At 47.5% G+C, this 24,767-nt stretch overlaps 1 protein-coding gene across 1 annotated transcript; it reads right to left on the bottom strand.

Annotated features, from left to right (window-relative positions):
- Positions 1-5,417: 5,417 nt before the first annotated feature.
- LOC105059637 (protein ALTERED PHOSPHATE STARVATION RESPONSE 1) lies at positions 5,418-23,070 on the bottom strand. Its single transcript, XM_010943012.4, has 4 exons — positions 21,850-23,070; positions 21,545-21,759; positions 20,860-21,083; positions 5,418-7,048 (listed from the first exon to the last, which is right to left on the bottom strand). Exons 1-4 carry the CDS (start codon positions 22,544-22,546, stop codon positions 6,262-6,264), a joined length of 1,923 nt encoding a protein of 640 aa, XP_010941314.1. The 5' UTR covers positions 22,547-23,070; the 3' UTR covers positions 5,418-6,261.
- Between the last annotated feature and the right edge of the window lie 1,697 nt (positions 23,071-24,767).

Genomic DNA, 24,767 nt, shown 5'->3' with positions numbered 1-24,767 from the left:
CAAAAGGTTTAACAATGGCAGTATGAAGCAGTTGATCAGAGAATTTAATAAACTGGTACAAGCATTGTGGAGAAATATCAAGAAAAATTTGAAGATATGAGAGCTAGGATGTTGCATTATAATCCAGCATTAACTGAAAGATACTTTATAGAAAGTTATATCAGCGGATTAAAGGAAGAACTGATACCATACATTGATTTATCCCATCCTACAATCTTGGAGGAAGTATATGAGCAAGCTAAATTACATGAATAGGCCTCGTTAATAATGTGAAAAAGAAGCAAGATGAATTATAGAACATCCACAACAAAGCCAACAGATTATTTCAATCCTAAATTAGTAATACAAAAGGAAGGTATAAAGTCCCAAACTATCAGAAATTCAAATTTACCTTAGAAGGATAATAAGCAGCAGTGGGAACAGAGAAGAGCTGCCGGTCCGTATTTTAAATGTGGGAAAAAATACCACCAAGATCATCAGTGTTCACAAAGAATGAATTAGTCTGTCAGTGCCACAATAGAAACTGATGAGGTATTTGATGAACAATTATTGCAAGAAAAAGAAGAAGAAGAGGAGACTATGGCAGAGGAAGAAAAAGAAAAGGAAGTAGAAACTGCTGTATATGCCTTAGTTGGATAGAATCAGAATAAAACTATTAAGATCCAAGGAGAAGCTAGTAACAAAACATTAGTTATCTTAATCGATACTGAAAGTACTCACAGCTTTATTGATTATCAGGTGGCCAAGGAAGTAAAAGCTATACTCACTGTAACAAATCCACTAATAGTAATAGTGGTAAATGGATACAAAGTTTTGAGTAAGCTTAAATGTGTTAACTTCAAATGGACTATATAGAGAGAATAATATCAGGCCAACTTAAGGGTGATTAGATTGGATGGATCAAGTATAATCTTGAAAATTGATTGGCTGAGAACCTATAGTAAGATAACCTTTGACTATTTGGATAATGCTGTCACCTTTATTAAAGAAAAAAACAAATGACATTGAAAGGCAATATAGAGGGATCTAAACTAAAGTTTACTAAGGCTAAAGTTCAAATGATCACTGCTACACAATGGTATAAGTCCGGACTAAAGGGAGATTGTTGTGCTATAGGACATCTAATGAGTTTTGATGAGAACAAAACAGAAGCAGAGATACCCATTTCAGTGAGGAAGGTGTTGAAACAGCATGTTGATGTGTTCCAAGAACCTAAAGGATTATCCTCTAGTAGGCCACAAGATCACAGAATACTCCTATTACCAGGAACTAATCCTGTCAATATTAGACTTTACAGATACATCTATGAACAGAAGAATGAGATTGAAAGACAGATATAAAAAATACTTAAGTCTACTATTATTCAGCCTAGTACAAGTCCATATGTATCACCTGTGCTTTTAGTAAAAAAAAACAGCTGGAGTTTTTACGTGAATTACAGGCAGCTCAATAAGGTAACAGTGAAAGACAAATATCCTATACCTCTAATAGATGATCTCTTGGATGAACTTGAAAAATCTCAGTATTTTTCTAAGATAGACTTGAGGTCAGGATACTAACAAATAAGAATGAACCTAGAAGATGTATATATGACAGCATTTAGAACTCACATGGGACATTATGAGTTCCTGGTTATGCCCTTCGGGTTAACTAATGCTCCTGCCACATTTCAAGCTATCATGAATGAAGTATTTTTTTTTATCTTAGAAAGTTTGTGTTAGTTTTTTTTTATGATATTCTTATATACAGTCAAACTTTAGAAGAGCATGTGGAACATCTCATAGAAGTTCTGAATATATTAAGAAAGAACCAGTTGTATGCAAAAAGATCCAAATGTTTCTTTGGGCAGCAACAAGTGGAATATTTGGGACATATTATTTCAAAAGGAGTGGCAACTGATCCAAAAAAAGTGGCAGCCATAAAACGGTGGCCTATTCCATCTGCATTGAAGGAACTGAGAGGCTTCTTGGGACTCACAGAATATTATAGAAGATTTATAAAAGGATATGGGGCAATCAGTAAACCTTTAACTGAGCTTCTCAAGAAAGATAATTTTCATTGGGATGAAACAACTCAAGAAGCATTTGATAGGCCGAAAGAGAAAATGTCAACAGTTTCAATTCTAGCAATGCCAAATTATTCCTTACCCTTTACTTTGGAAGTGGATGCTAGTAGATATGGGATTGGAGCAGTGCTCACACAACAAGGAAGACCTATAGCTTATCTCAGCAAAAGATTGAGTGAAAGACACAGAGCACTTTCAACATATAAAAAAATTTTTTTAGCTATTTTAATGGCTGTAGAAAAATGGAAGCATTACATTAGCCCCCGACCATTTATTATTAAAATAGACCATCAAAGTCTAAAATACTTGTTAGAATAGAAAGTAACTACTGCAGCCCAGCAAAAAGGAATGATGAAACTCATGGGATTGGATTATATGATACATTATAAGAAAGGAAAAGAAAATCAGATTGCAGATGCATTATTAAGGTGGGGTTTTAAGAAAAAAAAGGTGCAGGCCATTACAGCAGTAGTACCCACATGGAGTCTAAAAATTGCTAACAGCTATGAAGGGGACCATCAGGTTCAACAGATCATAGCAGAGGTACTTATAAATCCAGAGTCACAAATTGAATATACTTATAAACAAGGAGTGCTTGAGTTCAAAGGAAGGATTTATATTGGAAAAATAGAAGAATTGAGGTAGGAACTCATAGAATTGATGTATGCATCAGCATTGGGGGGACACTCGGGAATGAATCATATTTATAAAAGGATCAAACAATTATTTTATTGGCCTGAAATGAAACAGCAAGTGGAAAAGCTGGTGAAAGAATGTGAGATTTGTATTAAAAATAAAATAGATGGTACTCCATATGCAGGACTATTACAACCTTTGTAAATTTCTACTCAAGTATGGCAAGAAATTAGTATGGATTTCATAGAATCATTACCCAAATATGAAGGCAAAGATACTATACTAGTGGTGGTGGACCGACTCACCAAATATGCCCATTTCATTCCTCTAACTCATCCCTATTCAGCACAGAATGTAGTAAGATCATTCCTAGATGTAGTATACAAATTACATAGAATGCCACAAAGAATCATATCAGACAGAGATAAGATATTCACCAGTCAAGTATGGCAAGATTTATTCAAACTGATGGGGGTTAAACTGCATCTAAGCACTACTTATCATCCACCAACAGATGATCAAACCGAGAGGGTAAACTGATGTTTGGAAATGTATTTGCACTGTTTGTGCTTTCGAAGTCCCCATAGATGGCTTAAATGATTATCTCTGACTGAGTGGTGGTACAACACCAACTACCACTCCTCTTTAGAGATGACACCTTATCCAGCCTTATATGGTCATCCACCTCCTATGTATCTGATGGTCAATCTGAATATGAGCCAGCAAAGTACAGTAGAAGATTGGAACAAAGAAAAGAATAAAATGTTACAAATCTTAAGAGACAGACTCAAAGAGTCATAAAACCACATGAAACAAAATACAGATAAGAGAAGAGTAGATAAAGAATACAAAGAAGGAGAAATGGTATACCTTAAGCTCCAACCTTACCGACAAAGTACAGTAGCCATACGCAAAAATCTCAGGCTTACCTCTCAATACCATGGGCCTTTCAAAATATTAAAAAAATCGGTCCTATAGCTTATAAGCTCAAACTTTTCGAAGAATCTAAAATATACCTCATCTTCCATGTATCCCTACTTAAGCGAGGGATTCAGAAATCAGGACAAGCATCATCGACAGTATTTCTCACAAGAGAAGACGGACAACTATTAGCTCAACTAGAAAAGATTTTAGATAGAAAAATGATCCGTAGGAAAAACAGAACAGTTACCCAAGTATTGATCAAATGGAGTAACCTCAGCGAAGAAGAAGCTACATAGGAGGATTATTGGGTTCTTAAGAACCAGTTTCCTCAGTTTGATCCTTGAGGACAAGGATCTTTTGGAAGAGGGGATGTAATATCTGAAACAAAAGGAAAAAAAAAGATTAATAAAAAAAATAAACTAAAAATACTACTCATCTTGCATTTGATCACCAGAAGGAAAGCGTGTGAGACACAAAGTGGTGAACTTTGATCTTCAAAAGCTCAAATCCAAGACCAGCACAGCGATCTTCAACCTATTTCGGCTACGGTTTCAAGAGGTGGCTGGGGTTTCAGAAGGGATGGTAAAGGAAAACAGAAGAGATCGGCAGCATCTAGAGGGTTCTAAATCCTTCTTATATTGTCGGATAATGGGTGGAGGATCAGGCCAACAAATTCATTAGCCCGATCCGATAATCCACAAAACAACCAAAAATCGACTAATTTACATTTCATTTCAGAAACATTTCATTTTCATTTGTCAATATTTGTATTTCATTTCAAAAGCATTTCATTTTCATTGTCACCGTAACTGCATATAAATATATTGTAACCGTGACATTTAAAGAGAGAATGAAATGGTCAAGTTTTTCCTCTTAATTCCTTCTCCTTTTCCTCAGATCTGAGATACTTCTTTCGGATCAAACCCTCCTCCGAAAATTTTTCTCTCACCGCTTATTTCTCTGCTCCAGATCTAATCAAAACACCTCCATAATTCTTTTCTGTTCTAGAGTTTAGATTCAAATCACTTACCTGCAGGTTTAGATCGGCATCAACCAGGAACTGAAGCCAAAAATTCTTACCAGAAGATCTAAGATGTTACAATCTATTTCCATGACTCAAGCGGTCTGTAGTGGAGCTGAGAGTGAGAGTGAGTGGGAGAGAGAGAAAGAGAGAGAGAGAGAGAGCTTCCATACACACAACAGCAGGTACTGAATGTCACTGATTTTTCCCTTAATTAAACTCTTTTAAATCAGATAATTTTCATTTTGGAGATATCTCCTTTCTGTCCAGTACCTTGTTTATTTCCTTCATGTGCATTGCATCATGAAGCAACCCCTGATCCCTTTGTTTTGTTCATGAATAATATGGAGTTGCCTTTAGAATCAGGGGGGTGAGGCTTTGTCTCCTCAACCTGTTGGCATATTGTGGCAAAGGAACATTCTCCCTGCGACAAGAGAGTCTTCACCATGCTTGAACCAGGAATATAGAACTTCATACCTAATGAGTTGTATGTTATAGTTGTAAAATCCATATTCCTTTCTACCATCTTACTATTTTTGATTTTTTTTTTTTTTTTGTTTTCATCATGCTTTTATCTTGTATTTAATTATTGATAATTGGCTTCTCTCTACCTTCACTAATCGCACTCTGAGTCACTTTGAATACGACATGAAAAGTAGGAAGAGAAAAGCCACAGATCACCTTTAAGCTGGTTTAGGCTCCTTTTTCTGACATTAGCTAATCTGGTTTTAGGATGGAGGTAAAGACTCAGCTAGATGCTACTATGATATATCTGGAAATTTGAGCTCAGTGAATGCAAACATCTGGGATTCAGTTTCAGGTATGATTATGATAGATATCATGGAGAAATGTATGAATTACGACTTGGATATAACAATGGGAGATCAAAAGCTGAGCCACTACCCAATGGTTAGACTCTTCCATCTGGAGGAAGCCCAGGTTCAGACTTCGGAAGATTTTTCCTCCATTCTTTATGGTAATTCTCAAATTACTTTTTGCAAAACAAAATGATTGGTGTGCTCGACCTTATTTGGGGTGAAAAATGAAAAGGGGGACATCGTCCCTTTTGGAACTCCTGGATCTAATCATGAGGGTTCATCTGTTCATGAAGTACCCAATCATGGTCAGTCGCCCTCTTGCGTGGACAATTCCTGAAAATTTGGGATCAAAAACAATGATCAAGGTATAATCTCTCTCTCTCACACACACAGTATGATCAAGCTAAATATAATGGATGACATGCAATTAAAATAGCAAGCTTGCTATGGTATTGTGAATCCATGCCACCATGCAAACAAAAGCGACAAACCTCCATAAAAATCTTTGGAACATATCAAACATGGGTCTAAAGGCCCCAAACTAAAATTGCTTTTGAATCCAAAAAATGATTCAACACCCCACTTCTCAGAATGATGCAACTTGCTGAGATCAGAAGGCCTCTCATTGGACCATGACCAAGTAACAAGAACCAGAAGCACTTCTTTGATAGCCTCCACATCTTTGCCAACCAAATCCCATGAAAAGCTAAAAGAAGCCTGTGAACACCCACCACCTACTTGCTATATTCAAACTGATTACAGATTATACATGAATCTAACCTTCTTTTTTGGATCCCTCAAGTGAGCAACCTCTTCACGTCGATAACCCGATCCGAGCTTCTCTGATGGTTATAAACTGACTCAAATGCTTGCATGCATACGCTGGCAAAACCAGTCATTGCTTGGAAAACATTGGGCAGCCCTGTCTGCAAATTGTTCAGAGTCATTGCTCTTGTGACCGCAATGCTCTTCTCATACCTGCTCTTCTCCTCTTCTGCCTTCGTCTTTAAAGCCTCAACCTTTGCCCGCTTCTCCAAAACTGGATATCTCCCTGCCATTTCCCCATAACCTTCAGCTACTGAGTATGGGCCATACTTGGATTCCAATGACCTTAGTTCTTCAGCTCTTTTCTCTAGTTCTTTAAATGCCAGCTCCGACTTCCTCTTTTGCTTCTGCTCCTCTGCCTGCTGAACAACAACTGCATGGATTACTGTTATGAAGCTTTTGATCCCCTCAGAGGCTACTTTGTCAGGAATTCGGTCGAGTGCAAGCTGCCATTCTTCGCACAGTGAGTAGATCATGTCGGAGCTCTGCTGGGACTTGCCAAGCATGTTGTGGTCGCATTGAAAGAGAGAGAGGCGGAGCCAGCCAGTGAGGGCATAGATGTACTCTCTCTGGGAATTTACCAGGCTGCAGAAGGATGAGTACCAGTGGTTGACCTCAACCTCCAACTGGAGACTGGCCTGCCGGTGTGTGTCGGTGGTCGGATTAGTACTTGTTGCATTGTTGAGGTACTCGAGCTGCTGGACTATGTGGGTCTGTACCTGATGGCACTCATACATGCTCCTCCACATGCCCATCAAACTGCACTTCATGAGCAATTATGGTTCATGCTATTAGTAAATAAAAATATGCACCATAATCCAATAACTTAACAAGATCATTTGATGGAAGAATAAAAAGTAAAACATCATTAGAAGGCTAGATTAACAAAATTTGATTGATGGGTGGTGTGAAAAATTATGGCACTCCAATTCTTTGTTATATTGTCTCATTCACATTTAAAGATATCATTATTCGCATGCCAAACTGAGCATTTGTGGTTTCCATTTCTCAAAACAAGAGACGCTGGAATTTAGCAATCAGTGAATGGAAACTACAAGAATACCCATATGTAGTTGAATGATGTTGCGGCCAATCGCCTCGTCGATCGATCGTCGGGGGACATGCACCTGCAAAAATGAGAAGTCCACACTGACCGGAGGCGGCTCCGACGGGGATCCTCCGACGATCAAGTCAGAGAGGTGACTGGGCAACAGTGAAATGTAGACAGAGAGCTCGATCGAGAGAGGGGAAGAGAGGGAGAGGAGCGAGTCTGTGTTTTTGGAGTCGAGAAGTGGGAGAGCGGACCGGATCGGATCCCTTGCACTGTTGCCTTCCCCGATTTATATAGGGGAGCACGGCATGGCGCCGTCATTAATGGCGCAGACAAGTGAGGAACTGTCAACTCACTGTAGACTGTCAGAGTCGCCGTGAAAGTGTCATGTCGCCATGTGGCCGTCAAATCACCAGGGTTGACAATGCCCTCGGCGGGACAATGCCCCTAGATAACCGTGCCGTATGTTGCTGTCAGAACTGACAAAGTCTGGCGGCTGTACGGCGATTGGAGGAGCCGACCGACCCTAAGTCGGTGGCCAGCTGAGTGGCGTCGGACCCCTCCGATGGTCGGCGAGTCCTTCGTGAGTCGGCCATCAGACCTCTGGGTTCAGTCGGTCGGGAAAGGTGCGCCCGACATATCCTCAGTCGGTCGTGAGCCGATAATTAGCCGGTGATGGCGTCCGTCAGTCGGTCGCTCCGACCGCCAATTGGTCGGTCCGACCGTCGGTCGGTCGGTCGGGCCGTCAGTCGGTCGGTCCGTCCGGCAGTCGGTCGGTTCCTCCGGCCATCGGTCGGTCGGTCGGTGGGTATTCCCCAACAGTTGCCCCCCTCCACTCCTAAGTCGGATGGTGAGCTGGCCGATGCTCTCACTCGGGCAGCAATCCTGGGCGACTAGGAGTGGGGTTGTCGTATGCACAGATCCGACCGTACCGCCGGCTGATCCGATGTCAGACGTCTCATAAATGCCAAGCGATCTGGACGTCTAGTCGGTGTCAGATGTCACGTCGGCGTCAGGTGTCAGACATCGCGTCTGATGTCAGGCGTCGCGTCTTGTCGTCGTCAGACGTTACGTCGGTGTCAGGAGATCGGGCGTCGGACGATACGGTGTCAGACGACCGAATATCCGACGTCGATCGCGGGAGCGTGGGGCGCTGGCAGGCATCTCATCGGGAACGTGAATCGGTGCGGGCACATAAATGCGGAACCGCATCCCCGCGGCAGAAGGTGATTGGCCGGCGCCCCCCGCATTTAATATGGGCGGTGCGGCCGTCCCGGGACGGGGCGCGCCGAATCCTCAGCCACCCGGAGGCCGCCACGTGTCGCGCATCCATGGAGCTTCGGTCGGCGCGGAGTCATCTTGGCCGTCGGTCGGGCCTATATATATAGGACCTCTCGGACCCAAGACCCCACCATTGCCATTTTGCTGCCGAAACTCTGTCCGGGCGATTTCTCAGTCGTCGCGGGCAGAGCTTTCTTGCTTCCAGAAGAGTTCCTCCGGTTCGTGGTCTCCTCTTCGTCCTCCTCATCTTCTTCTTCTCCTCTGTTCCTTTCTCATTCGGTTCCGGTACAATGGCCAGGAATCCGACTCAGGGAGCTCGGTCGGGGAACCCGACTGACGACTCCCGGTCGACTCCGGAAGATGAGGTTTCCTCACTTTCGGGGCCGAATGTTGATCGGCTTCGGGAGCAGTATTGCATCCCGGAGCAGTTTCAACTGTCCGCTCCAGGGGCCAGCGGTCGGTTAACAGCCCTCCGCCTGGTCAGCTGGCGTTGTATGTCGAGGACCTTCGCGCGGGTCTTCGGCTCCCGATTTTGGAGTTCGTTCGGAATCTTCTGAACTATTACGGACTCTGTCCGGCGCAGCTAGCGAGAGTTCGGCTTATAATTAGTTTTGCGTTGTTGTGTCAGCTCTTGCCGACCAACCCTCGCATTTCTCTCTTCCGGGCCTTCTTTGTGCTCCGACCCCACCCTAAAGCCCGAGAGTGGTGGCTCTTCAACCCCCGGAAGGGTCTTTCCTTCATCACCGGTCTTCCATCGTCCATTCATGGGTGGAAGAACCAATTCTTCTTTGTTTCTTCTCCGTCTTCTTGGGGCTTTCCTTCTCACTGGGGCGTGCCCCGAACCGAAGCCAATGACAACAGTCGGGTGGAAGCGGACGACCGGGAGGACTTCCACCGACTAAAAGATATGTCGGTCCCGAAGCAGAGGGAGCTTGTCACCGAACAAGCTCTCTATGACGCCGGCTTAAGCTTGGTCCCCCGACTAGGTATCGTCCGATTTCTCGGTCTCCTTTTCATCCGACCCTTAGTCCGGTTCTTTAGTTAACACCTTTGTCGGTATTGTAGGGACACCTCCAAGAATGCGGCCGACAGACGCGGAGATTCGGCAATTCGCGACGAGGAAGAGGCCAGCATCGGGGGCCGGACATTCGCGCCCCCCGAAGAAGCCTGCTCCAGTGGCGTCGATCATCGAAGCGTCGGTGACCGATCAATCCGAGCCCATCATCGCGCTCGCGGCTCCGGCGATGCGTTCGGAGGAGAGGCCGATGGGTGAAGCGGCCGAAGGAACGTCGGCGGCATCACCGGAGGCGGTGGAGCCGGATGCAGTTCGGGAAACCGAACATCATCCGGCGGCGTCTGTGGCCGCGGCGGGGGGTGCTGGTTCTACTTCGAGCATCCCCTCGCTGCAGGTTCCGTCGGTCGGGGCGGTCGATCGAGGGAAAGCCCCGATGGACCCCGCGGACGAGACAAGGTCGGGGAGCCGATCCGTGCCGCCCAGCGCACAGTTCCCCGAAGGCGCGTCGGCGTTGGCCGACCACAACCTGGCGAGGAGGTTGTGCCAGGGGATTCTTCTTCCGGCCGATGTTGAGTCGCTGAGATCTCGGCAGGTAACCGAGATGCTGTCCAGGTTCTATCCGACTATGGTCGAGGTAAGCTTCGCATCACCTTCTCTTTTCCTTAGAAGTTTTTCTTGTTATGTGATCCTGACGAAGCATCTGCAATCGGCAGCTGATCTATACAATGTCGGAACTGGAGGCCGGGTACCGGAGGTTCGGCAATGTCCGGGCCGCTTATAAGGAGAGGTCGGCGGCGGCCGAAGCCGAGAGGGCGATGTTGGCCGACCATCTTCAGCAGTCGGCCGATCGGGAGGCCAAGTTAGTAGACGAGGTCTCCCGGCTTGGGTCCGAGCTTAGGTCGGCCAAGAAAGAGGCCAGACATAAGGGTCGGGCCGTGCGTCGTCTTCGGCACGAACGAGACGGCGCCACCGCCGAACTCCAAGGCAAGCGCGAGCAGCTTCGGGTGAGCCTGGAGAAGCTCGCCAAGGCCGAGGAGGAGCTTTCGATCGCCCAAGCCAACGCCGACATAGCAAAGGCGGAGGCGGAGTCGGCAAAGGAATCGCTCGGCCGGGCGGAGGAAGAGGCAAGGTCGGCGAGGGAGTCGGCCGACCGAGCGATTGAAGACTTCCGAGTCTCCGACCAATATCGGGAGGAGATGCTCGAGTCGGGTTTCGCCTCGTACCGGGTGGGGTACGAGGACGGTCGGGAGGCGGTCCGGGCCTTGTATTCGGAGCTTGACCTTAGCAGCATCGTCCCACCGGGGGCCGAGGAGGAAGCCACCGAGGAGATGGCCGACCAGCCGTCGGGAGGCGTAGTTGCTGCGGAGGAAGTCATCCCGGAGGAAGCGGCGCCGACTGCCAGTCCCCCGCCGACCGAAGGACCAGCTCCAGCCGTCGACCCGGCTCCGCTCGTGGCCGACACCACCAGTCATCCCCGATCTCCCATCGGTCGAGGAGATCGACTCAGACGGGTGATCGGGCCATACCGATTTTCCTTTGCTTTTTCTGTTTTTTGAAATACATGTAATCGGGCTTCGACCCGACTTTGTACTTTTGAATGAAAATTTTTTCTGTTTTCCCTTTGTCTCCTTCTTCCAAATGTATAGTTGAATGCCTTAGTGAGTCATTAACTTGTGTAAGTCGCTAACTCACATAAGTCGGTAGGACGTTCGGCAACTCGTGCCACTACGAAGGAAGGGTAAGTCCCGACTTTGGGTCGGCTTCTGATAGTCGAGCTCATCAGTCGGGCGCGTCTTGTTGAGTCGGGAGTCGACCGAACCTGGTGAAGGTTCGGTAGTCGGGCTTCCATAGACGCGTTCAGTCGAATGTCGTCCGACGCGGTGTCGGGGGAACGACAATAAGTCGGATCCCCATGCTCTTGCGTCGGGTATTCGTCCTGTATCTTTCGACATACGGTAGCAGGCCGAATGTCGTCCAGCCGATCGTAGGTCGGTCGGCAAGTCGTGGATGCGACTAAGGTCGCGTTGTGCGATAGACGGTGGTAAGCCGAATATCCCTCGACCGGCCATGGCCTGGTCGGAAGTCGCGACGTCAGTCGCGTAGGCTTTTTGCCTCTCTTTGGTCGGGGCCCGATCGGCTTGTCAGCCGATGGTCTGGCCCGAAAGTTCGACCGTAGAAGGAGTGTTAACTCCCGTCCACGAGGGTGCCTCGGTCCTTGTAAGGGTCCGACGTACCGTCGATCGTCGAAGGAGTGTCAACTCCCGTCAATAAGGGTTCATCGATCCTTGTAAGGGTCTGATGCATCGTCGATCGTCGAAGGAGTGTCAACTCCCGACCATGTAGATGAGTCGGTCCTCGCAGGAGTCCGATGGATCACCGGCGATAAGGCCGTTGGTTCCAGGAGGACACTAAGTCCACATCGTCATGTCGGGGCTTGACCTTGATGAGCACCGATCATTAGTCGAAGAGTTAAAACTCTGAACTTTCAAATTGAATTTGTATTCCGACTACTGAATCACAAAGTTCATTGGTAATACAGCTTCAAGTTGTCGGCGTTCCAAGTTTGGGGAATAGGTTTCCCCTCAAGGGTCTCCAGTCGGTAGGCTCTCGGACCGTAGGTGTCTGCTACCTTGTAGGGTCCTTCCCAATTGGGAGCCAGCTTCCCTTGGTCCAAGGGCTTCGACACTTCTGCCTTCCTTAAGACCAAGTCGCCAGGCCTGAAAAGCTTTGGTCTGACCTTGGCATTGTAATACCGGGCGATCCTTTGTCGGTACGAAGCCATGCGAATTTGGGCCTCATCCCGCAGTTCGGGGAGGAGGTCTAGGTCGGCCCTCCGACTCTCGGAGTTGTCTGGCTCTTGGTACCGCTCGACCCTTGAAGATGGCAGTCCAATCTCGAGCGGGATCATGGCCTCCGTTCCATAGGCCAAACTGAAAGGCGACTCCCCGGTCGGAACGCGGGGGTTCGTTCGGTAAGCCCACAGAACGGAGCCTAGCTCGTCGACCCAGAGACCTTTGGCTTCGTTTAGTCGGGTCTTGAGTCCGTGGAGCAAGGTTCGGTTGGTCACCTCGACCTCGCCGTTGGACTGGGGGTGCCCGACCGAAGTCAGTCGGTGCCTGATGTGGAACCTGACGCAGAAGTCTCTGAAGTTCTGGTTGTCGAATTACCGTCCGTTGTCGGTGATGATGGTGTGCGGCAATCCGAACCTGAAGATGATGGATTTCTGGATAAAGTCCTCCATCTTCCGCTCGGTGATCTGCGCCAATGGTTCGGCCTCCACCCACTTGGTGAAGTAGTCGATGGCGACAACGATGAACTTTCTCTGACCCGACGCTGGTGGAAAAGGGTCGAGAATGTCGACCCCCCACTGGGCGAAGGGCCATGGAGCGACAATAGGGGCAATTTGGCTGGCCGGTTGGTGTTGAATATTGGCGTACTTTTGACATGGCTCGCACCTCCGGACCAACTCGGCTGCATCCCTCTTCATGGTAGGCCAGTAATAACCTTGTCGCAGGACCTTGTAGGCCAGGAACTTGCCCCCCAAGTGGTTTCCGCAAATTCCTTCGTGAACCTCTCGGAGAGCGTAGTCGGCGTCGGTCGGTCCCAAACACCTTAGCAGGGGGAGGGAGAACGACCTTTTGTACAGTCGGCCGTCCATGATGACATATTGTGAGGCTGACCATCGGAGTCGCTTGGCCTCCGTGGGATCCTCCGGGCTGACCCCATCGGTCAGATACCGAACGATCGGGTCCATCCAACTTGGTTCGGATGTCAGCTGCAGTACCTCATCGACCCGATCGATGCTCGGGTGCTCGAGATTCTCCACGAACGTCCGACCCAAGGAGTCGAAGGCCGAAGTCGCCAGTCTGGAGAGTGCGTCGGCACGGGCGTTCTCCGACCTAGGGATGTGGAAAATTTTGAAATACTTGAGGCGTGCCACGAGGTCCTTCACTTTCTGAAGGTACTTGACCATGGTCGGATCTCGCGCCTCGAATTCGCCCTTGACCTGCCCTACGATCAGCTGAGAGTCGGAGAATGCCCGGAGGCTGTCGACGCCCAGCTCCCTTGCCATCCTCAAGCCGGCGAGGAGTGCCTCGTATTCGGCTTGGTTGTTGGAGGCCTTGAAGTCGAACCGGAGGGCGTACTTGGTGACCACCCCATCCAAATTCGTGAGCAGGAGCCCAGCCCCGCTTCCCTGAGCGTTTGAGGCTCCGTCGATGTGGAGTACCCAGGTGGATATCGGGTCTGGCTCAGAGACCGCATCTCGTACTGGGTCTTCAGCTCCCGACCCTTGGTCGGTTGTCGGGCATTCGGCGATGAAGTCGGCCAAGACATGAGCTTTCAGGGCAGGCCTTGGTCGGTACTGAATGTCAAACTCGCTGAGCTTCATCGCCCACTTCGCGAGTCGTCCAGATGTGTCGGGTCGGCGCAGTATCGCTCTCAGGGGCTGGTTGGTGAGCACCACTATGGCGTGGGCCTGGAAGTATGGACGGAGTCGTTGCGCGGAGACGGTCAGGGCAAAAATCATCTTTTCCGTCTCCGAGTATCTGGCCTCTGCACCGTGGAGCACCTTGCTGGTGTAGTAGATAGGCTGATGGGTTCGGCACTCGTTTTCTCGGACGAGTACCGAACTGATCGCCTCAGAAGATGTGGCCAAGTAGAGATATAGGGTTTCCCCGACCTGCGGTTTTACGAGCAGCGGTGGGGAAGCCAAGTACCTCTTCAGGTCTTTGAAAGCCTGTTGGCACTCATCCGACCAAGAAAACCCATTTGCGTGATGCAAAGTTTTGAAAAATGGGAGGCACCTTTCAGCTGATCGAGAGATGAATCGGCTAAGAGCGACAATTCTTCCGTTCAGCTGTTGGACCTCCTTCTTGGTGTTCGGATGACGCATGTCGAGGATTGCCTTTAAATTCTCAGGGTTGGCCTCAATCCCTCTCTGAGAAACGAGGAATCCGAGGAACTTCCCTGAGGTCACTCCAAAAGCACACTTGGTCGGGTTGAGCTTCATTCGGTGTCGTCGAAGGGTGTGGAAGGTCTCCTCGAGATCCTGAACATGGTCCGGGATCTGCGTGCTTTTCACCAGCATGTCGTCCACGTACACCTCCATGTTGCGGCCAATCTGGTCTTTGAAGACCTTATTGACGAGTCGCTGGTAGGTGGCGCCAGCGTTCTTCAGTCCGAAGGGCATCACCCGATAACAGTAGAGGCCCTTGGAAGTCACGAACGCGGTGTGCTCCTCGTCTTCAGGCGCCATCCGGATCTGGTTGTACCCGGCGAAGGCGTCCATGAAGCTGAGCAGTCGAAATCCGGACGTCGCATCCACCAGCTGGTCGATCTTGGGAAGCGGGAAGCTATCTTTTGGGCAGGCTCGGTTGAGGTCGGTGTAGTCGATGCAGATCCTCCACTTCCTATTGGCTTTTTTGACCATGACAACATTGGCGAGCCAATCGGGATACGTGGATTCTCGGATGAAGCCTGCTTCGAGTAGCTTGTCCACTTCTTCGTCGATGGCCCTCTGCCTTTCTGGAGCGAAGGACCTTTTCTTCTGCCTCATCGGTCTCATCGTTGGGTCGATGTTGAGTCGGTGGGTTATGGTTTCTGGGGGGATGCCCGACATATCTGCCGCCGACCAAGCAAATATGTCGGCATTGGCCGTCAGCAGCTCCGTCAGTCGGCGTAGTTCGGTGTCGGGCAGTTGGGACCCGACCCAAACTTTTCTGTCGGGACTTTCTCCTATCAGGATTGCCTCGAGCTGCTCGGTCGGCGAACCTCGTTCTTCCTCCTCCCGTTGGTCCAGCTTGTCGATTGTAAGGGAACCCCTCGACTCGCCGCTTTGAGCGGAGATTTGGAAGCATCGTCGGGTGAGCTGTTGATCTCCGCGCATCTCCCCAATTTCGTTTTTGGTCGGAAACCGAACAAGGAGATGGTACGTCGAGACGATTGCCCTGAGGGCGTTCAATCCGGGTCGTCCGAGTATGGCGTTGTAAGCCGAAGGAACTTGGACGACCGCGAAAGTTAGGTGGACCGTGCTTTGCCGTGGTTCGGTGCCGGCCGTCACGGGCAGGGTGATTTCTTCCTCTGTCATGACGGCGTCTCCGGCAAAGCCGATCAAGGGCATGGAGACCCTCTTGAGTCGGTCAGTTGACAGTTGCATTCGGGAGAAGGTCGAGTAAAACAAAACATTCGTTGAACTTCCATTATCAACAAAAATTCATTTTACATCATAATTTGCTATTGTCGCCGATACAACAACAGCATCGTCGTGGGGAGTTTGGATGCCCCGAACGTCGTCCTCTGTGAAGGTGATTACGCCGCCCGGGCGCGGCCTTTTCGTCGGCTCCCCTCCCGCAGACATCTCCGGGCCCAGCCGCTTGGAGATCATGTTGATGACTCCGGCCGTCGGCTGATTGTTCGTCGCTTCTTCAGTCGGCTGGGGTCGTCGATCGGCAACTGGTTGGGTCGGCGGACCCTTCCGAAATTTGCCGAGATACCCCCGACGGATGAGAGCTTCGATCTCATCCTTCAGCTGGATGCACTGCTCGGTGTCGTGGCCGTGGCTTCGGTGAAATCGGCAGTACTTCCGACGGTCGAGGCCCTTTGCCTTCAGAGGCGGAGGCCATCGCAGGTATTCTTCCCCCTCGATCTCCATCAGGATCTGCGCACGAGGAGCGGAGAGAGGAGTGTAGGAGTCATACCTGGGGCGTGCCGGCCTCGGAGTCTGTTGTCGGGGTGACTTTTGGATTCGTCGGGGTGGCGAGACCCGACTATCGGTCGGGGGCCTGCTAGGTTCGACGGGCTCCCGACCTTTCCTCCGCTTTTCCTTCGGGCCTCTGGGCTCGGCCAAGCGTCGGTCGGACGCTCCTTCGTCCGCGCGCATATATTTGTACGCGCGCTCCAGTAGCTCGGCGTATGTCCGGGGGAGGGTCTTGTCCAGAGAATAGGTGAATCGGGACGCCCTCAGGCCCCGCTTCATGGCTGAGACAGCCATGTCTTCGTTTGAGGTCCCGGACCTCAAGCGTGGCCGTGTTGAATCGCGCCACGAAGTGTCGGAGCGTCTCATTTTTCCCCTGTTTGAGGGAGAAAAGGCTGTCCGACGTTCGCGGCGGCTTTCGGCTGGTGCTGAAATGGGCCACGAACGAGTGCTCGAGCTGCCCGAAGGAGTGGATACTTCCCGATCGGAGGCCGGAGTACCAGGCCCTGGCAGCCTTGCGGAGCGTAGCGGAGAAGCCGATGCAAAAAAGAGCGTCGGTTGCCCCTTGAATCGTCATGAGAGCTTTATAGCCCTCGAGATGGTCGACTGGGTCGGTGGAGCCGTCGTATGGCTCCACGTGCGGCATTTTGAACCGGCTGGGAATCGGCTCGTCGAGGATCAGTCGGGAGAGAGGTTGGGTGGTTTGGAAGTCGACGTCGTTCGAAGACTTCTGGCCGTCCATCTGCAACTGGGTGAGTCGGCGGTCGATCTCTTCGAACCGGCGCTCGTAGTCGTCCGCTCGTCGATGCTGGGAGACCCTGGGAGTGGAGTCTCCGGAAGACTCCGAGAGGGAGACCGACGGCGTGCGCGGTCGTTTCTCCTTCCTTGCCCGTTCCATCGGGGAAGGAGAGGGCCGCTGGGACCGTCGGTCATCACGCCAAGGTCGTCCCTCCTCTTCTCCGTGGGAGCGTTGTTGGGGGCGCTCGCATGGAGGCGACGGGGATCAGCGCGGTTGTCGGCGGCTGCTCCTGGAGGGCATCGGACGGGCCGCCGGTTGCTGCTGGAGGCTTTTGACTGCGTCCGTCAGTACGGTCATCTGCCATACGATGGCCGCAATCTGCGCCTCCGTGGTCACTGCAGGGCGCGGAGAGCTGGGCTCCGCCGCCGGTGGTGGCGGGGAGGCCTCTTTCCGACGGAAAGAGCGCCTTGCCGATCCAGTGATTCTCGATCGTTGAGCTCTTGTCTTTGTCATGCTGTCCCCTACCTAGCGCGCCAATCTGTTGCGGCCAATCGCCTCGTCGATCGATCGCCGGGAGACGTGCACCTGCAAAAACGAGAAGTCCACACTGACCGGAGGCGGCTCCGGCGGAGACCCTCCGACGGTCAAGTCAGAGAGGTGACTGGGCAACAGTGAAATGTAGACAGAGAGCTCGATCGAGAGAGGGGAAGAGAGGGAGAGGAGCGAGCTTGTGTTTTTGGAGTCAAGAAGTGGGGGAGCGGACCGGATCGGATCCCTTGCACTGTTGCCTTCTCCGGTTTATATAGGGGAGCACGGCATGGCGCCGTCATTAATGGCGCAGACAAGTGAGGAACTGTCAACTCACTGTAGACTGTCAGAGTCGCCGTGAAAGTGTCATGTCGCCGTGTGGCCGTCAAATCACCAGGGTTGACAATGCCCTCGGCGGGACAATGCCCCTAGATAATCGTGCCGCATGTTGCTGTCAGAACTGACAAAGTCTGGCGGCTGTACGGCGATTGGAGGAGCCGACCGACCCTAAGTCGGTGGCCAGCTGAGTGGCGTCGGCCCCCTCCGATGGTCGGCGAGTTCTTCGTGAGTCGGCCATCAGACCTCTGGGTTCAGTCGGTCGGGAAAGGTGCGCCCGACATATCCTCAGTCGGTCGTGAGCCGATAATTAGCCGGTGATGGCGTCCGTCAGTCGGTCGCTCCGACCGCCAATTGGTCGGTCCGGCCGTCGGTCGGGCCGTCAGTCAGTCGGTCGGGCCGTCAGTCGGTCGGTCCGTCCGGCAGTCGGTCGGTTTCTCCGGCCATCGGTCGGTCGGTGGGTATTCCCCAACAAATGAGTTGGCAAGCTTTAGCAAATCTAAGCTTCCAAGCATGTGTAACTGTGTATTTAGTTAGGCTCATGCACAAGTAGTTCCGAATTCAATAATGTTGTGGATGGTGTTCATGTCATATTATCTCGTCAATAGGTATGTAGCAATACAATTGTTCTTTCTATAGCCATATATAATTAGGATATAATTAATTTTACTATATCTTTTCTTTTTTGAAGATCAAGATCGAGATGGAGAATGAGAGAGGAGAGAGGGAGAGCAAGTGAGCAAACAAGAGAGAGAGAGACAGATGGAGAGCACAAAATTGGGAAGAAGCTACCCATCCTGCTTTGTTTAAAGAGACTAATTTAATCAAGTCCGTGTGGTATTTTGTTGAGAGATGTCCAATTCCTGCTTATGTTTGTGGTTTTATGATCAGTATAGGAGTGAAAGGTTGATAATTCTCTGACAAACAAATGAGGAAATTGGCAATGAGAGAAAATTTGCTTTTTTGTATCATCATGCCACTATGCACTACGTTTGAACCATTAATTTTTTGTTTTGCACTAGATCATTCAGTCAATGAAAAGTTATATTTCTATATGTGCATAAACTTGGCTTATACTACTAATACATAGCGTGCAAAGAAGAATCAAAGCTCATCTGTCATTGATTCTGCTTATTTTACATTATTCCCTTATTTTCCTATTCTTTGGAATCCTAATCACACTTTTGATCAATATAAAGCTAAAAAAAATGCTTCTTCATTTATATCAACTTTTCTTACAAAAATTTAGTTGTGGAAGCAAAAGATTTTGAGTATAGATTGAAGAATGATACATCAACTTCTAAAGAAAGGTTGTTCAGGGTTAGAAAAGGGTGAAACAAATATATGTGTTGCAAATCATTTTTTTCTATTAGAGATTTTTAATTTGGAAGTACAAAGTTAACATGTCAGATGCTTATCCATTTGCATAACACGAAATGATATCCCCTAGGGCTTTTCCTCTTGTTTGGTTATCCTGCTCCAAAGATAAAGATATATAAGTCTAGGCATGAAAATAGGTTACATTTTGAATCATATTAGGAATTTTTTATAAATGTTTATGAGTGTAACTAAGAGTTCTTGCTGGGCTACCTTATAAAGTATCTGATTAGCTGGTAGCATAGTTGTTGAGGTTTTGTTTCAGGGTCTCTGTAAGTAGAAGCAGCCACAGATAGATCTTCAAAAATGACTAATAACAATCCTGAATGAAGCTACTTTCTCTTGATGGATTTCATAGTAAAACAAGGTGGAGTTTCTGTTATCATATCTTTTGTTTGTGCTGATACTTGCATCCTTTGATAAGATCATGAGAACCATAATATATGCATGCCTCCAAAATAATCTACAATATTAAATGCGAAAGCACTGCACAGTATCATAAGGAGAGGAATATGAATAAAAATTTGACAGTAAAATAAAGAATAAAACAAGGCAAAGCCATGCATGGACATGCTAGTATGCATGATGTGAAAGCATTAAATGGTAATGTAGAAACTTTTAGTTTGTAGCCCTGGAACTAAATTAAAAATGGCAATTTAAGAATTCGAATTAAAGGATGGTCTATTCTATATACTAGAATAACTCATAGCTCAAAGAAACAGACCGATCTTAATAAAATACATTCACATGTCGCTCTTCAAAGTTTGTTGCTTAAGAGTCTCAATTGATTGTTCCACTCACATATAGGTGCAAATTGAAAATAACATTTATATAACATGTACCTAGTCCTATAGTTATCATACCAAACTTTAGGTAATAATGTGCACAATGAAATACTGCATTACTGATTATGATTGTATGCCTAGTATGTCAAGCTAATCAATAATAAAAGGAAGGATGCAACATAATACATGGTGATACCATGTCATTAGGTAGAACAGATTTAACTTTATATGAATATAATGATGATAATGATGGATGCATCAGAGTATCAGACTAGTGCTTTTCTTTCTTTCTTTTTCTCTGTCAGACAACCTGGAAGAAGTAAGTGCTATTCTGACCTGCCAATTGGTAGGACAAAGTGAAAAGAAAGGGAGAAAAAAAAGGGATGATGCTAGAGGGAAACTATTTTCTTTAGGATTTTTTATTTCCACCCCTTCCATTTTCTTTGTCCATCTACTTAGGCCAGTGGTTTCCACATATGAAAGCAAGCTAATACATGGGCAGTACTTGGTGCATTAGTAGAAAGAAAGTGTGGAGTTAGCAATACTCCTTTCTACTTTTGTGCATGTTCTTTTGTGAAGCACCAAAATTTGACTCTGACTGTCAACCCCACAACCAAGAATGGAGCCGTACTGCCAGGACCATAAAGCCCACCCATGTAACCTTTATGCAGAGATATGGGGGACATGTGAATGTTTTCTTGGTGCATATTTGCATGAGAGAGAGAGAGAGAGAGAGAGAGAGAGAGAGAGAAGGAGAGACTAACCCAGTGACCAGCTCAAGGAGCTGGGGAAAGAGTTCAGACTCCCTCAGCCTGATGATCTCAGAGGTGGTGGTCTCTATGGCCTGAGAGGACACCAACATTTTGGACTCCAACCTGTCAATCTCCTTCCTGTTCTTCTCAACCTTCACATAGTCCACTCCCTTTGCCTCTTGCTTCCTTAGCAGGCCTAGCCTTCTCTCATGCTCCTCCTTGAGTCTCTGAGAATTCTGTGGCAGATAAAAACAGCATAGAAAAATCACAGATGAGAGAACAGCACATGTTCTTTTGAACCAAGAAAATCTAGATAAAACAAGCATTCCTTGTGGCAATTTTCGTCTTGTTACTGCTCTCATCGAAACTATGAGGTTTTTGAGCACTATTCTTGGGCCCCAACCCAACAAAATAAATAAAGAGAACAGAACAAAAGGTATGCGCTCCAGTGGAATAAGAACAAACGCTTATGTGTTCTAATATAATTTATTAATGCGGCAAAATTTGATCCAGTAAATAAATTATTGCTTCTTTTTGTCCAAGAATCATTTAGGCTGGCACCACACATGGAGCTCGAAAGAAACCAAGGATAAAAGGAAAAGATGGAATCAACTCAGCCTAAGCAAATGCAAAATATTAGACTAAAAAAAAATAAACATGGGGTGGAGGAGGGCAAGAGAATGAGAAGGTACTGTACCTTGACTTCAAGAAAGAGCTTCTTCTCCCAAGCATATAGCTTCTCTACTGTAGCAGAATGGCTTATGCTTCCAATGCTAACTCCACCACCATTAGCAGCCCCCTTCATCGTCTCCTCTCCACAACTCCCAAACCTGGTGAAACCACTAGTCTTTGAATTAGATCCCCAGGCCCAAAGAAATGGGTTCAAACTCTTGCCGTAGCTACACATCTTGCCTACATTATCACAAAAGAAATAAAATGAGAACAAAGTTTTTGAATAAGGAACTATTTAAGACAAAAGGATTTAGAAAGGAAGGAGCTTGCCTGCTAGTCCTTGACTAGAAGGAAGCTCGCAATTTGGAGCTTCTAAGAGCACCGAAACACGGCTCCCGGCATCGGCTGCCTTGAGGAAGTACTCGTCGAGCTCCTTAACGATCTCAGATAGATCCTTCCTGCTCCTGGGCACCACAACCATGGCCAGCTCACTGGTGGAATTCTTCGAGAAGCCGCTGACCACCGACGGCGCCGGGGCGGCGGCAGGCGCGGCGGTGACTTCGGACACGGTGGCGGTCGCCTCCTCCCACTCCTCCTCGGTAACCGACCGGGATGAGGAAGGAACGAATGGGTCCCAAAAATCCCAGCTTGACAAGGGTGGCGGCGGGGAAGGGGGCTGGGGGAGTACTGGGGAGGCGGTGACCGAACAGGTCCAGGTGTCAGAGCATGGGCTCATTGGAGGAGGGGGAGGTGGAGGTGGCGGGGGCGGTGGTGGTGGTGGTGGAGGAGGAGGAGGCGGCGGCGGTGGAGTGGACGGGGATGGGGAGGGGAGGGGAGGGTGGAGGTGGGCCTCGGCATTGGCAAACTGGAGGAGGGCGGCGCCGGTGGAGCGGAGGGAGCGGAGGTAGAGGGAGTGGAAGGCGGCGAAGGCCTGCCGCTCCGCCACCAAATGCTTCATGTATCGCCGCCGGGCCTTGCATCGAGCCACAACCTCTTCTCTCTCTAGCCTAGACTGACAACACCCCATCTCTCCTCTTCTACTCCTCCCTCTGTTTCTTCCTGTTCCCTCTCTAATCTATACCCAATGAAAGGTGGCTCCTTTTTCCTGTACAACTTCAAATATATATGGATTTTTTCCTCTCCCTCGCATCCATTTTCTCCTTTTCCTTGTTCTTCTTCCTCTTTATCTCCCCTGTTTTTTTTAACCCCTTTCTGAACTATATCGACGGAAAGGTGGTTCCTTTTGGTGGTAGAACTTCAAATATCTATGGATTTTCTTTTTCCCCACCCCTTGGAGTGCAGATCTCAGAGCAAGATGACAGTGGGTGGTCTCATTTCATGGTTGTGTTTCCTATCTTGTATTGAAGGAAAGGAGCCTTCTTTTCATCCCTCAACAAAGTCCGAATCCCACCAAAATCCCCTCCTTTGTCTCTCAAATAACTGCTATTGAGCAGAACAACAGACTCTCCCCATTCTCTCGCTCTCTCTCTCGCTCTCTCTCTCTCTCTCTTTCGGGCTTTAAGAACACAAAGGTGGAGGACCGGACCAGTGGAACAGACTGCATAACAACAGTTTTGAACAGAGACATGGGTGTTGGGTAGTGTGCATGAGATAGGTGTGCTGGGGAATTCTACATTACCATAATACCCCTGAACTTCCACAAAATATCTCGCGAACCAATAAATTTTGCCGTTTTTTTCGAACCGTTTGGGTGAATCAGGGGGGCCACTGTAGGGGTATGTTGGACAATTAAAAGATTCAACGGGCGTGTGCTATATTTAGTTAAGGTGTTTAATGGGACTGGGGCGTTTTCGTTATTCTCGGTTGGTGTGTAGGGGTACTTCTGGAAATGCACTTTGTCGGTTTAAGTTTTTTTTTTTTTTTTTTTTTTTTTTTTGCTTTTTTTTGCTGTTGGGGTGGAGCTGCGGGGCTGGGCGTGCTGGTGTATAAAACTTGCAAATCTCCTTCAGATCATCAATAATACATTATAACACATTTTTATCCCCTCAAGTTTTCTCAAATAAAATAGAACTCAGAACTTTAAAAATTTCGATTAGTATACCAGGTTAATTTAGTGTAGCGTCTTCGTTACATAACGTTTGAAATAAATTATTTATATGGTCATCTCCTCCGATTATAAGTTATGATTTTTTTGTAACCTCGAGCACAGCGAACCAAAGAGATGCTAGATGTTATATTATATTTATCTCCCTGTCTCTCTCCTGCATATCTCAAAAATCTTGTAGAGCTCTTGTCCATCAGCCATTGCCCAGAGTAAATATTCGTTACAACGGTGATACCATATCAAATTTATAATAAATCAATCAAAAATCGATGAAACAGTATAAGGCATCATCATAAAAATAGATGAAATACATAGCAATCGATGAAATACAAACATTCTCATTGATTTATTATAAATTTGACATGATATCAACGTTGCAACAAATATTTACGTCATCACCTTTCTATCTTGGCATAAACTGAAGCCACTAGCATTGATATTGACTGAGGTGAAGTATCCCGATCAATGCTGGAATGTAGAGGTGGCAAACAAGTCGGGTCGGTCATAAACGGATCGGATCGTAAATGGATCGGATCAAAAAATAGTCAACCCAAACCCGACCTGTTTATTAAACAGGTAATCCAATCCGATCCGTTTAACTCGTTTATTAAATAGATCAAATTAGGTTAAATGGATTAAACAGATTAAACGGATCAAGTTAAATGAATCAGAAACAGGTTAAAAAGATTTTAAATAGGTTAAACAGGTCTTAAATAAGTTAAACAGGCTAAACAGGTCTGATTAAATGGGTCAGAAATAGGTTAAACAGGTTAAATGGATTATCTGATTTAACTTAACCTAAATATTAAACGGATTAAATGGATCAGATATCTAAAATCCATATCCGATTCAATTATTAAACGGATTAAACGGATCGATCCGTTTATGATCCGAACTCATTTAGTCTAAATCCAAACTTGTTTATGATGGATCGAATACGGATCGGATTGATGGATCGAATCATATTTTACCAATCCTACTGAAATGTTAGTTGGATCAAGCAACAGGAGAAAAGCCACATTCCTCATCAAAGATAAATTAAAAACAGTTAATACTTGCAGCTACATCTCACGACAATTATGCCAACTCGACCGGCATTTCACAATTAAAGAAGTTATTACCATAGATAAGATACAGGAGTCCATTACTATATGGTTATTGCACAACAAGAGCCATTGTTGCT

The sequence above is a fragment of the Elaeis guineensis genome, chromosome 16, assembly GCF_000442705.2.
Source record: "Elaeis guineensis isolate ETL-2024a chromosome 16, EG11, whole genome shotgun sequence".
Taxonomy (NCBI): Eukaryota; Viridiplantae; Streptophyta; class Magnoliopsida; order Arecales; family Arecaceae; genus Elaeis; species Elaeis guineensis.
This window is presented reverse-complemented; position numbering and strand designations above follow the sequence as displayed.